This window comes from Rhinatrema bivittatum, chromosome 7 (genome assembly GCF_901001135.1).
Source record: "Rhinatrema bivittatum chromosome 7, aRhiBiv1.1, whole genome shotgun sequence".
NCBI classification, from domain to species: Eukaryota; Metazoa; Chordata; class Amphibia; order Gymnophiona; family Rhinatrematidae; genus Rhinatrema; species Rhinatrema bivittatum.
This window is the reverse complement of record NC_042621.1, coordinates 300853803-300868312: the sequence shown is the minus strand read 5'-3', so window position 1 is coordinate 300868312 and position 14510 is coordinate 300853803. Positions and strand designations below refer to the sequence as shown.

Genomic DNA, 14510 nt, shown 5'->3' with positions numbered 1-14510 from the left:
TTTCACTCATCAGAAGGTAGGAAAATAAATGTTCCCAGAGTCATGGTTTTATTTTTTTTCTTGTTACTCCAGAGCCCTTCCAGGGTTGCCGACGGGCTTGATTCCAGTTCGGGACTTAGCCCATTCCAGCGAGGGGCCTGTAGCTCTGACTTTCCCTATTCTATTCCCTAAGAAAAGTAAGACTACAAGCCCCAGCATGCAATGGGGTGCAGCCAGGACTGAATCAATGCTGTTGGGCCAATCTGGGGCCAATCGGCAAGCATAAACGCCACCTTACAGAAAGAAGACGTTTTGCGTGGACGGTGGTGAAGGATTCTTGCGCAAGGGATGATTTCACAGTAATCTCCTTCCTTGTTCCCCTCATTGGAGAGCTGGTTGGTGAGGCCGTAATCCTGGCATTTCCTGCCTTTAAGGTAATGAGGATGGTGCTCGGCAATCTGTCTTCCACCTGAGAGCAATACAGGCGGGGAGCGGAAGGTCGCAGGAAGTAAAAGGAGAGGCAGGAGGAGGAGGAGAGCGGGAAATGATCGTTCCTTCCCGAACGAAACGCAGACGAATGGTCTGCTCTGGGGGAATGGGTGCAGGGCCTCCTTTGTACCTGCAGGCGCACCACACTTCACGGATTCGTTCTGATACTGTCGGGCGGATTTTAAAAGCCCTGCTCGCGTAAATCCGCCTGGATTTACGAGGCTGCGCGGCTCGGCGCGCGCCGGCTGCCCAAAATCGGCAGCCTTGTGCGCGCCGATCCAGGATTTTATAAGATACGAGCGGCTACGCGCGTATCTTATAAAATCCAGCGTACTTTTGTTTGCGCCTGCTGCGCGAACAAAAGTACGCGATCGCGCATTTTTTAAAAATCTACCCCTGTGGGTTCATGCGGTCCTTCCACTCACCCCCCCCCCCCCCCCCCGTCCGCTTCCTTGTCAGGATTTCCCTTCCTTCCATGCACTGCCCTAGACTTTCTCCTCGCCCTCCTAAACATCAGATGTATGCACTCCCCCTGACATCTCACCGGTCGCCTCACAGATGACGAGGTTGGCACCGTACAAAAACAAAATGCGAAGATTTTCAGAGGTTTCTAGACAGGTCAGGGTATTGCACATGCAGGTTCTGATTTAGGAAAGCTTATATCTCCCCTCACGGGCACAAATAGAGGCCACCTCCAGTTCAGAGGCACAAAAGCAGAATCCCCGTGCCAGCCCTGCAGGGCCTGAGAGCTTCTACAGCCGCTGGAGACAGAGGGGGTAAGGCAGCACTTGGAGCAGAGTCCCAGACCCTCCCCAGACCTGTATCCCCCAAGTCCATGCATCCAAGAGGAGAGTGGAGAATAGGAAGCCAGATAAGGCCCATCCAGTCTGCAGTGCCAGGGACCTCAAATCATCTCTGCCTTTCTCTTCACCTCTTTTCAACCAGGGATCCTCTGCATTTATCCCAGGCTTTACCTCTCACTCCCTTTCAGCTAAGGATCCTCTGTGCTTATCCCAGGCTTTACCCCTCACTCCCCCACAGCTAAGGATCCTCTGTGCTTATCCCAGGCTTTACCTCTCACTCCCTCACAGCTAAGGATCCTCTGTGCTTATCCCAGGCTTTACCTCTCACTCCCTCACAGCTAAGGATCCTCTGTGCTTATCCCAGGCTTTACCCCTCACTCCCCCACAGCTAAGGATCCTCTGTGCTTATCCCAGGCTTTACCCCTCACTCCCTCACAGCTAAGGATCCTCTGTGCTTATCCCAGGCTTTACCTCTCACTCCCTCTCAGCTAAGGATCCTCTGTGCTTATCCCAGGCTTATCCCAGGCTTTACCCCTCACTCCCTCACAGCTAAGGATCCTCTGTGCTTATCCCAGGCTTTACCTCTCACTCCCCCACAGCTAAGGATCCTCTGTGCTTATCCCAGGCTTATCCCAGGCTTTACCCCTCACTCCCTCTCAGCTAAGGATCCTCTGCATTTATCCCAGGCTTTACCTCTCACTCCCTCTCAGCTAAGGATCCTCTGTGCTTATCCCAGGCTTATCCCAGGCTTTACCCCTCACTCCCTCACAGCTAAGGATCCTCTGTGCTTATCCCAGGCTTTACCTCTCACTCCCTCTCAGCTAAGGATCCTCTGTGCTTATCCCAGGCTTATCCCAGGCTTTACCCCTCACTCCCTCACAGCTAAGGATCCTCTGTGCTTATCCCAGGCTTTACCTCTCACTCCCCCACAGCTAAGGATCCTCTGTGCTTATCCCAGGCTTTACCTCTCACTCCCTCACAGCTAAGGATCCTCTGTGCTTATCCCAGGCTTTACCCCTCACTCCCTCACAGCTAAGGATCCTCTGTGCTTATCCCAGGCTTTACCCCTCACTCCCCCACAGATAAGGATCCTTTGTGCTTATCCCAGGCTTTACCTCTCACTCCCTCACAGCTAAGGATCCTCTGCGCTTATCCCTGGCTTTACCTCTCACTCCCTCACAGCTAAGGATCCTCTGCGCTTATCCCAGGCTTTACCTCTCACTCCCTCACAGCTAAGGATCCTCTGTGCTTATCCCTGGCTTTACCCCTCACTCCCTCACAGCTAAGGATCCTCTGCGCTTATCCCTGGCTTTACCTCTCACTCCCCCACAGCTAAGGATCCTCTGCGCTTATCCCAGGCTTTACCCCTCACTCCCTCACAGCTAAGGATCCTCTGCGCTTATCCCAGGCTTTACCCCTCACTCCCCCACAGCTAAGGATCCTCTGCGCTTATCCCAGGCTTTACCCCTCACTCCCCCACAGCTAAGGATCCTCTGCGCTTATCCCAGGCTTTACCCCTCACTCCCCCACAGCTAAGGATCCTCTGTGCTTATCCCAGGCTTTACCCCTCACTCCCCCACAGCTAAGGATCCTCTGTGCTTATCCCAGGCTTTACCCCTCACTCCCTCACAGCTAAGGATCCTCTGTGCTTATCCCAGGCTTTACCCCTTACTCCCCCTCACTAAGGATCCTCTGTGCTTATCCCAGGCTTTACCCCTCACTCCCCCAAAGCGAAGGATCCTCTGTGCTTATCTCAGGCTTTACCCCTCACTCCCTCACAGCTAAGGATCCCCTGTGCTTATCCCAGGCTTTACCTCTCACTCCCTCACAGCTAAGGATCCTCTGTGCTTATCCCTGGCTTTACCTCTCACTCCCCCACAGCTAAGCATCCTCTGTGCTTATCCCTGGCTTTACCTCTCACTCCCCCACAGCTAAGGATCCTCTGTGCTTATCCCAGGCTTTACCCCTCACTCCCTCACAGCTAAGGATCCTCTGTGCTTATCCCAGGCTTTACCTCTCACTCCCTCACAGCTAAGGATCCTCTGTGCTTATCCCAGGCTTTACCTCTCACTCCCTCACAGCTAAGGATCCTCTGTGCTTATCCCAGACTTTACCCCTCACTCCCCCACAGCTAAGGATCCTCTGTGCTTATCCCAGGCTTTACCTCTCACTCCCTCACAGCTAAGGATCCTCTGTGCTTATCCCAGGCTTTACCTCTCACTCCCTCACAGCTAAGGATCCTCTGTGCTTATCCCAGGCTTTACCTCTCACTCCCTCACAGCTAAGGATCCTCTGTGCTTATCCCAGGCTTTACCTCTCACTCCCTCACAGCTAAGGATCCTCTGTGCTTATCCCAGGCTTTACCCCTCACTCCCTCACAGCTAAGGATCCTCTGTGCTTATCCCAGGCTTTACCCCTCACTCCCTCACAGCTAAGGATCCTCTGTGCTTATCCCAGGCTTTACCCCTCACTCCCCCAACAGCTAAGGATCCTCTGTGCTTATCCCAGACTTTACCCCTCACTCCCCCACAGCTAAGGATCCTCTGTGCTTATCCCAGACTTTACCCCTCACTCCCCCACAGCTAAGGATCCTCTGTGCTTATCCCAGGCTTTAACCCTCACTCCCTCACAGCTAAGGATCCTCTGTGCTTATCCCAGGCTTTACCCCTCACTCCCTCACAGCTAAGGATCCTCTGTGCTTATCCCAGGCTTTACCTCTCACTCCCTCACAGCTAAGCATCCTCTGTGCTTATCCCAGGCTTTACCTCTCACTCCCCCACAGCTAAGCATCCTCTGTGCTTATCCCAGGCTTTACCCCTCACTCCCTCACAGCTAAGGATCCTCTGTGCTTATCCCAGGCTTTACCTCTCACTCCCTCACAGCTAAGGATCCTCTGTGCTTATCCCAGGCTTTACCCCTCACTCCCCCACAGCTAAGGATCCTCTGTGCTTATCCCAGGCTTTACCTCTCACTCCCTCACAGCTAAGGATCCCCTGTGCTTATCCCAGGCTTTACCTCTCACTCCCTCACAGCTAAGGATCCTCTGTGCTTATCCCAGGCTTTACCCCTCACTCCCTCACAGCTAAGGATCCTCTGTGCTTATCCCAGGCTTTACCCCTCACTCCCTCACAGCTAAGGATCCTCTGTGCTTATCCCAGGCTTTACCTCTCACTCCCTCACAGCTAAGGATCCTCTGTGCTTATCCCAGGCTTTACCTCTCACTCCCCCCACAGCTAAGGATCCTCTGTGCTTATCCCAGGCTTTACCTCTCACTCCCTCACAGCTAAGGATCCTCTGTGCTTATCCCAGGCTTTACCTCTCACTCCCCCACAGCTAAGGATCCTCTGTGCTTATCCCAGGCTTTACCTCTCACTCCCTCACAGCTAAGGATCCTCTGTGCTTATCTCAGGCTTTACCCCTCACTCCCCCACAGCTAAGGATCCTGTGCTTATCCCAGGCTTTACCTCTCACTCCCTCACAGCTAAGGATCCTCTGTGCTTATCCCAGGCTTTACCTCTCACTCCCTCACAGCTAAGGATCCTCTGTGCTTATCCCTGGCTTTACCCCTCACTCCCCACAGCTAAGGATCCTCTGTGCTTATCCCAGGCTTTACCCCTCACTCCCTCCCACAGCTGAGGATCCTCTGTGCTTATCCCAGGCTTTACCCCTCACTCCCTCACAGCTAAGGATCCTCTGTGCTTATCCCAGGCTTTACCTCTCACTCCCCCACAGCTAAGGATCCTCTGTGCTTATCCCAGGCTTTACCTCTCACTCCCTCACAGCTAAGGATCCTCTGTGCTTATCCCAGGCTTTACCTCTCACTCCCTCACAGCTAAGGATCCTCTGTGCTTATCCCAGGCTTTACCTCTCACTCCCTCACAGCTAAGGATCCTCTGTGCTTATCCCAGGCTTTACCTCTCACTCCCTCACAGCTAAGGATCCTCTGTGCTTATCCCAGGCTTTACCTCTCACTTCCCCCACAGCTAAGGATCCTCTGTGCTTATCCCAGGCTTTACCTCTCACTCCCTCACAGCTAAGGATCCTCTGTGCTTATCCCAGGCTTTACCCCTCACTCCCCCACAGCTAAGGATCCTCTGTGCTTATCCCAGGCTTTACCCCTCACTCCCTCACAGCTAAGGATCCTCTGTGCTTATCCCAGGCTTTACCCCTCACTCTCTCACAGCTAAGGATCCCCTGTGCTTATCCCAGGCTTTACCTCTCACTCCCCCACAGCTAAGGATCCTCTGTGCTTATCCCAGGCTTTACCTCTCACTCCCTCACAGCAGTCCATGGTAGTGAAATCCACCCACAAAAAGGCAAAGAGGTCTTGCATCCATGCTTTGGCTCCCCCAGACCACGAGCACAGGGCCTTGGATGCCCTGAGGAGGAAAGTCTTCCAAGGCTACGTGTTGGTGGCTCGCATTGCCTGTTACCAATTATATATGAGCCAGTATTCCAGGAACCTCTGGAAGCAGGTTCAGGACCTGGTAGACTGTCTCTCTGATCAGCTCCAGGAGGACTTCCTGAAGGTTGTTCAGCAGGGTTTGGAGTGTGACAAACATGAAGTTCAGTCCGCATATGAGGTTTTCAAGACGGCGGCGAGAGTAGCTGCAGCGGGTATTGGTACTTGCCACATGGCTTGGCTATGCGCCTCCACCCTCCACCCGGAGGTACAAGACCGTATAGCGGACTTGCCCTTACCAGGGAGAATCTCTTTGGAGATAAGATTAAGGAGGCAGTGGTACAGTTGAAAGATCATCATGAGATCCTTCAGCATCTTTCAGCGAGCACCTCGGACCAACAGTCCTCTGGGAAGGAATCCTTGCATCAGGGGCCCAGATGCCCTTTTTACCACCCGAGGAGGTACTATCCTCCAGCGAGTAGGGCATGGTCTCAGCAGGCTTGGCCCAGGTCTCGCTCTAGACAGCTGGGTACCCCTAGAACTCAGCCAGCACCTCCGCAGAGTCCTGCCATGGGATCTTTCACTTGCTGCGAGGGAGCCTAAGCCAGCCACCCACACCCTCGACGGCGGACCCAGCTGAGGTTCTTTGCGGATCATTACACCCACTTGTCAGACTAAGAACTTAAGAACTTGCCATACTGGGTCAGACCAAGGGTCCATCAAGCCCAGCATCCTGTTTCCATCAGTGGCCAATCCAGGCCACAAGAACCTGGCAATTACCCAAACACTAAGAAGATCCCATGCTACTGATGCAATTAATAGCAGTGGCTATTCCCTAAGTAAACTTGATTAATAGCAGTTAATGGACTTCTCCTCCAAGAACTTATCCAAACCTTTGTTAAACACAACTGCACTAACCACATCCTCTGGCAACAAATTCCAGAGCTTTATTGTGCGTTGAATGAAAAAGAATTTTCTCCGATTAGTCTTAAATGTGCCCCATGCTAACTTCATGGAGTGCCCCCTAGTCCTTCTATTATCCAAAAGTGTAAATAACCGAGTCACATCTACCCATTCTAGACCTCTCATGATCTTAAAGACCTCTATCATATCCCCCCTCAGCCGTCTCTTCTCCAGGCTGAACAGCCCTAACCTCTGCAGTCTTTCCTCATAGGGGAGCTGTTCCATCCCCTTTATCATTTTGGTTGCTCTTCTCCCGCCTAGGGCTCATTGTTTGGGTTCAGGCTGCCTCCCCCTCTGTTACCAACGGCATTGGTGGTGTTGTGCCTGTTGGCACCTGGTTAGGTGCCTGTTGGTCCCCTTTTTATGTTGGGGAGCAGCCTGTAGCTAGGGATTCAGCCATGTGTGAGGACGGCCATCTTGCTTCCCCTAGGAGAAAGCAGAGTTGCTTACCTGTAACAGGTGTTCTCCGAGGACAGCAGGATGTCAGTCCTCACGTAACCTGCCCGCCGCCCCTTGGAGTTGGGTTTCTCCTATTTTATCATAATTCTGTGTTACAAGGCTGAAGAGGGGACCCGTGTGGGCACATGGTATAGGGCATCCTGGGCATGCTCAGTCTGCCTAGTCAAAGTTCTAGAAACTTCGAAATAAGTTTGCTGCATCTGATGATGTCACCTATGTGTGAGGACTAACATCCTGGTGCCCTCGGAGAACACCTGCTACAGGTAAGCAACTCTGCTTTCCTCTACCTTCCGCATCTCCCATCCCCCCCATCCCCATTACTTTCTACCGCTCCTTCCTCCTGTCCCCAGTCCTTTCACCTTTTTCTCACTCCATTCTTAGTCTTTCTCCTTTCTCCTCCCCATCCCTGCTCCTCTCACCCTCTCCTCTTTTGCCCATCCCTGAAATCTCATCCCTCTGCTGATACTGAAGATCCCTTTTCCTCACTGAATAAAAAAAAAGTAAATTATACAGAGACAAGCGAGGTTGGAAAATGACTTCATTTTATAATAATGAAAGATGGAAAGGTTTGCCAGTGCACTTCAGATTTGTCCAGGTTTTGCTCCCGAATCTATGCCTGAGCTGCCGCAGCAGACTGTGGGTCTCTGCCTCACACCTCCTGCTCCCCGTTATCTGACCTTACCCGGGGAGGGAGGGGCACAACAGCAGCAGCAGTGCCTAGGGGTGGCAGACTCCTGCCCGAGTGCTTGTGAAAGCGTCTCGTTTTCTGCTTTGTGCCTCGCAGGTGGTCCCTACGGCGCACTGGGCGTGGACTACGAGTTTGAGAAGCTTCTGTGCAAAATATTCGGGGAGGATTTCATCGAGCAGTTTTAAGATCAAGCGGCCGGCGGCCTGGGTGGATCTGATGATCGCGTTCGAGTCTCGGAAGAGGGCCGCGGCCCCCGACAGGACGAACCCCCTCAACATCAACCTGCCTTTCTCCTTCATTGACTACTACAAGAAGTTTCGGGGCCACAGCGTGGAGCACGCCCTGAGGAAAAGCAAGTACGTCCAGGCCAGCAGGGCAGGGTCGTGGGAGCCACCGAGGCTAAGATTTAATTCTAGTGTCGAACATTCGCCCACTGTGTGCTGGATGTATGACAGGCCTGGTGGCCAGCAAAAAAAAAGCCAAATCAAACCCCCACCCTGCGTGCAGTTAAAATGTTTCTTTATAAACGGCTCTAAAACCTTAAAGGGAAAATGTCCATCTCCTATTCTACAGAGCCACAGGCCATTCTGGCTTTCTGGAGGTAGCTGATATTATTGAGCTACATTTGCATACAAGAGTATATTTCACAGATTGGATTTGCATGTTTGGGTTATGTTGGGAAAAGACTGTTGACGGCCCTGGAAGAACCAGAGCCTGGCATTGCTACTGGAACGTGTTTCTGCGCTCTTAAGTCGCTTCATGGCGGATGAACCCTGGCTTCCATCTGTGCTCCTCTCTTGCTCATCATTCTGCTCCTCTTTCTAGTTTTAACCTTCCATTATCTCCCGCTGAAGAAGGGACCGCTCAGCCAGAGCTGTGTTCTTCCTGCCCGTGACGTCAGTTTAAAACCCCTTCCCATTGGCTGATGGTTCCATGTGCAAGGGGGGTTGCTCCTTGAGCTGGGACGTCCCATCCCACCACCTTGGGGACAGTGAATGGTTCAGGATACGTTTGGCGAGGAGAGTCTCGGCGAGATTAATGTGCCCGCTTTTGAGATTGTCCTGTGATGAGCGCAGAGCAGTCCAGCGAGTATCCTCTGGAGGGCCTGGTGAACCCCGCCCTCTGGGTCTGACTGCTCCCTGCTCTGATCAGCTGATTGTGCCCGTGACCCCCGTCTCTTTGGGATACTGATGGTGGCCATTTGTGTCACGCCCGTGGTAGGGTTCTGAGTAGTTAACGTCCTTTTCTGTGCAATTTTGTTGCAGCGTGGATTTCGTGAAATGGTCTTCCCAGGGGATGCTACGGATGAATCCGGATGCAATGAATGCACTTTTCAAACCCACCATTGACCACATTGTTCAGCATCTCTGTAAGTATCTGGGTGGGAGGGTTTCACAGCCCTGGGCTGGTGACTCTTCCAGTGACAGTCAGGCTAGGATCTGACTTGGGGGCATGCTTGCACATTTAAGTCCATCTGCTATTGAACTCCAGCCATGCAGCTTCACGCCGTTACGCTGGACGGTGTCATATGGCACTTTCATGTAAACATAGCTTGAATGTAAAATAGGGAACGCGCCTCTGACGTGCAGTGCAGAGCCGCGTTATGGAGGCTTTATCCCTCGCGTCCCCATCACTAAGGGTACACTCTCTGCTTATCACATGCTTTACCCCTCACTATTTGTAAGCAAGACACCATGCAAGCATCAGCATGACATCTGACTGGGAATAAGTCCGCCACAGCAGCATTTAGGATGTTTACTGCACTGCAGAATAAACCAATGTAGACACCCAGACTGAAGGCGCTTTCCTTTCTCCTGCTCTCTTCCTGCAGCCGATCTCTTTCAGAAGCCCGAAGTGGCTGGCGTCAAGTTCCTGTTCTTGGTGGGTGGATTTGCGGAGTCCCCTTTGCTCCAGCAGGCGGTGCAGAACGCCTTCGGGGACAGGTGCCGCGTCATCATCCCTCACGACGTGGGGCTGACCATCCTGAAGGGGGCCGTCCTCTTCGGCCTGGACCCCGCCGTGATCAAGGTGCGGCGCTCCCCGCTGACCTACGGGGTGGGCGTGCTGAACCGCTACGTGGAGGGGAAGCACCCGCCGGAGAAGCTGCTGCTGAAGGACGGCACCCGCTGGTGCACGGACGTCTTCGACCAGTTCATCGCCGCCGAGCAGTCCGTGGCGCTGGGGGAGACCGTCAAGCGCAGCTACACCCCGGCCAAGCCCTCCCAGCAGGTCATCGTCATCCACGTCTACAGCGCCGAGCGGGAGGGCGTCTCTTTCATCACCGACCCGGGGGTGAAGAAGTGCGGCACCCTGCGCCTGGACCTGACGGGCACCCCGAGCCTGGCGGCCCCCAGCCGGCGGGAAATCCAGACTCTGATGCAGTTCGGGGACACTGAGATCAAAGCTGTGGCAGTTGACATCACCACTTCCAGAAGCGTCAAAGTGGGCATCGATTTCTTGAATTACTAGCAGGGGGGTGGGGGGTGGGGGGCCTCTGGGCGCTTCTGATTGCTGTTTCGTGACCTCGGGTGGCTGCAAGATCAAAAGAAAAGAAAACCAAGCGGGGCCTGTATTCGAAAAGGAAACGATTCGTTTCAGTAACCCAGAATCCGGCGGTTCAGTTTAAGTGTGAGATTTTAGGCCGACGGTCTCGCTTTGAAGCAGGTGCGCCCGGGTTGGGTTGCTGGGATGTTTCTCTTGCCGTTCGGAGCTCCGGCGCCCTCCGGGACCTCAGCCTGCTTTTCACTACTTCCGTGCCTCTAGTCCCGCTGGGTGAGGGCAGCCACCAGGCCACGTCAGAAGGAATGGGGCTGATACAGTGATGCTGAGCCGAATCTAGATTTGTAGGGCCCTCTCCCCCCCCCCCCCCTCCCTCCAAACTTGCCATCTAGCACCTAATTTGGGGGTTGCCACTTCTCGTGAATCCTCTGCCTCTCCCTGGCAGCCCTTTCTCTCTCTCTTAGGATCTCCCCAGCAAACTGAACAATAAATACATTGGGATTGTTTTTTTAGTTGGCTGTTTTCGTAGTGGGCATAGTGCTGCAGTGTAGCGCTATGTTTTTTTGCAGAGTTGGGCGGCAGCAGCAGCCTCGCGGGATTTGTGTCGGCTCGACTGAATGCTGCGTAAGAAGGCAGACACAGACTCCCCAGCCAGAATATATTTGGTAAATGTTTTACGTTTTAGGCAGTCATTGTGCCAAATCTATGGAAATAAGTCAGCAAGACCGGACTGTAGGTGACCCTCTTTAGGACTAATTAGTGGCTTGGTTGAATAAGTGGCAGCTGCATCATTTGGATGTCAGACTCGCTGGTGATGGGAGTTTAGCTTTCGAGAGTTAAGTCATAAATACGCTAAAGGGGGCATGTTCAGTAAGCGGGTGAAGGGACAAGGGATCCGGCAAAAGCGAGCAGGATAAACGTCCCATCGAATGTACTGTCCTAAAGTTTAAAACCTAACCTGCTATGTTTGAATTTGACTGCTTGGGTTTTACGGTTTTTCAGCCTCGTGTGGCCGGATAACGTTCCACTTAACTGGATATCTTGAAAGATCGGTGGTTAAATTAAAAAGAAGAAATACCTGCAGCCCAATTCCTGACCTCCCCTCCCCCCTATGTCACACAAGGCCTTGCTGGACCACGCAGCCCCCCCACACCCCCCTTCTACATTGTCTCTCCTGGCCCCCCCCCCACTTCCCACCCACGACCTCCGTAACCTCGGGCTGCCTTTCCAGCCCCTAAACCCGGAACTCCCCAGCTGGAAGCAACGCGTTCCCTTACTGGTGCCCGGCGCTTCCAGCACTGCTCACACCACAGCTGGGGGAGGGGGGGCGCTTCCAGCACTGCTCACGCCACAGCTGGGGGAGGGGGGGCGCTTCCAGCACTGCTCACGCCACAGCTGGGGGAGGGGGGGGCGCTTCCAGCACTGCTCACGCCACAGCTGGGGGAGGGGGGGGCGCTTCCAGCACTGCTCACGCCACAGCTGGGGGAGGGGGGGGGCGCTTCCAGCACTGCTCACGCCACAGCTGGGGGGGGGGGGGGGCGCTTCCAGCACTGCTCACGCCACAGCTGGGGGAGGGGGGCGCTTCCAGCACTGCTCACGCCACAGCTGGGGGAGGGGGGGGCGCTTCCAGCACTGCTCACGCCACAGCTGGGGGGGGGGCGCTTCCAGCACTGCTCACGGCACAGCTGGGGGAGGGGGGGGCGCTTCCAGCACTGCTCACGCCACAGCTGGGGGAGGGGGGGCGCTTCCAGCACTGCTCACGCCACAGCTGGGGGAGGGGGGGCGCTTCCAGCACTGCTCACGCCACAGCTGGGGGAGGGGGGGCACTTCCAGCACTGCTCACGCCACAGCTGGGGGAGGGGGGGGCGCTTCCAGCACTGCTCACGCCACAGCTGGGGGAGGGGGATGGGAGGTAGCTTACGCTTCCAGCGTTGTTCCCTGTCAGCAGCGCCGGGAGCAGCTACGGGAATACCTCGCTCCCGCCTGGGGGGTTTCTGGGTCCACGGGGACAGGAGAGAGCACAGGGGTGGGGCTGACCTGTGGATCGCATTTATTTGTAAACATCGGAGGGCTTGGGGGGTGAGCGTGGGTTGCGTGGCCCAGCTTATTGGGGAAGGGACGGGATTCAGGCCACGGGCCCGCAAGGTACTTCTCTTTGCTTTATTCGCGTGCACAATCCGAAAGCTGGAAGAGTTTCTTGTGTCCCCCCCCCCCCCCCCCCAGCTTTTCCTGCATCCTGATAACAGGGGTTGGCTGGGCAACCGGGCCAGGATTTCTCAGGTCCTGGGGGGGGGGGGGCGGGCGTGTGCCGGTGCCACTGTTGACTCTCTGGAGATTTCCCGGCCTCTGCTGCTGGCACGAGGAGAAGGGGGAGCGGGAACATTTTGGATAACCTGTGCGTCACGCCACCCGCTCCTCGTCCCTCTTTCTTGCTCCGTGCGTAAAGCTCGGGGGGATCGAGCAGCCGTTTTTTGGCGGCGTTTGGCAAAATACGCCGATGCCACGCAAAGGGGGTGGGGAAACCCTGGTGCCCTGCCCCGCCCGCGTTCGAGAGAGAGAGAGTCCGGGCTTTGCGTGGCGTGCGGCCCAGAAACCAGGGTTAGGAAGTGGCCATCCTCCGAGGAAAGCATTTTAAAACGTAAGCGAGCGAGACCTTTCCAAGGGGGTTTTTCTTTGAAATGAAAAAAAAAAAAAATTAACTTCTTCTGGTTCACTTCCTTTAATATTTGAAATTTTGTTTTTTTTTGCTTTTGCTCCCGAGATCGGCAGAAATAGATTAATCACATTCCCTGCTTCCCCTGTAGCTGCGAGGGACACGGAAGGAGTGGGAATGGGGAGCGTTGGTCAAGATTTCCTAACGATGCCCGATACGTTTTTAAATGGGCGTCTTCCAAAGGGCGAATGAGGCTGGCTCCGATCCCAGGGTGGAAAATAAAGCCCTGCTGGGGTGTTTGATGCTGTTGCCTCTCAGGGGATTTATCACTGGGTTTTGGGGAGTTTTTTTCCTCCCCTCCAGCGTGAAACTTGTTCCAGCTTTGCACCTTTACGTTTTTTTCCTATTGCAAAGCCTGCAATGCTTTCAGGTTTTGCACTGTGAAATCTGCTCCCTTATTATATTATTATAGTAGCATTGCATCCCTCCCAGGCCCCTGTGCGCCGCCTAGGGAAATCCGATTGAACAAAAAGGCTGGGTCGCCCTCGCACTAAAAGCAGACGTTTGGTTCCACTCTTGCTCGGGACTGCACTGATCCTTCGCTGGGGAAGGGACTGGCAGCCAGCGCTGTGTGTGTGCTTTTTTTTTTTCTGACCGGTTTTTAAATGAATGGAAATCCCAACGTACTGTCCCGTACCCCGGGGTCCTTCTCTTGGGCCCTGTCATTGCCCCTGAGGCCTCCTCCTGCTGGGGTGAGCTGCTGCCTGCTTCTCCAGGACCTTGCAAGACTAAACGCCGATAGATCAGCCCGAGCTCTTTTTTTTTTTTTCTCTCTCTCTCTTCCTTTTTGGGTAAAACAGATTTCGTCTCCGCATTTCTCGTGTGCACCTGCATATTTTTCGGTCACTCCTAGAAGTTCAGTTCCTTTAAGTCCTAAAGTAATGACCTTTTTAACAGCAGGGTTATTTTTCCCCTCGGTGATCCCCTTAAATCCCAACCCCGCTACCACCCACCTGACAACGCAAGCGTATTGTCCGTACCAAACGAGTCCCTTCCAGTTTTCAAACCCTGAAGTGAACCATCTTAAGTTTGGAAGGCTCCCTGCCCGGCCATGCAGAGAGAGAGAGAGAGAGAGAAGCTGGCCAGCTCCCCTATTACCCAGGGGGACAGGTTAGCCCCCCCCCCCTGCCCTTCTAAGTCAGCTCCCGTCCTTCTCACTGCCTGCACAGTTCCCTCCTAAATGTGAAAATTAAAGAAACCAGGAACTTGGAAAAAGTCCCCTGGCAAATAACTTGTAGTGAGCAAGAGCCCCCTTACAGCTCTTGGCCCTCCCCCGGTGCGTGGCGGCGCCGGCGGCCGGCACACTGTCCGGTTGTTTCTAGCTATGCCTGAAAAGTGAAGACTGCGTTACGACTTTCCCCGCGCGTGCCCTCGTGCACGCTTTGCGTATAATGGGGAAGACACAAGAATGGCTTTCAGCACTATGATTTTAATGTATAGGCACTATTTAAATATAATAATGTACAGACTTTTTATTTCCACAGTACTATGTGGTGTGTGTATGTGTACGTATAT

At 54.0% G+C, this 14510-nt stretch overlaps 1 protein-coding gene across 1 annotated transcript in view; it reads left to right on the top strand.

Annotated features, from left to right (window-relative positions):
- HSPA12A (heat shock protein family A (Hsp70) member 12A) overlaps nt 1–11666 on the top strand; it is a 113570-nt gene extending 101904 nt beyond the window's left edge. Inside the window, 4 exon segments of the mRNA XM_029610481.1 lie at nt 7880–7962; nt 7964–8139; nt 9049–9152; nt 9615–11666. Coding sequence (XP_029466341.1) covers nt 7880–7962; nt 7964–8139; nt 9049–9152; nt 9615–10252 — 1001 coding nt within the window. The 3' untranslated portion in view covers nt 10253–11666.
- Nucleotides 11667–14510: the final 2844 nt, after the last annotated feature.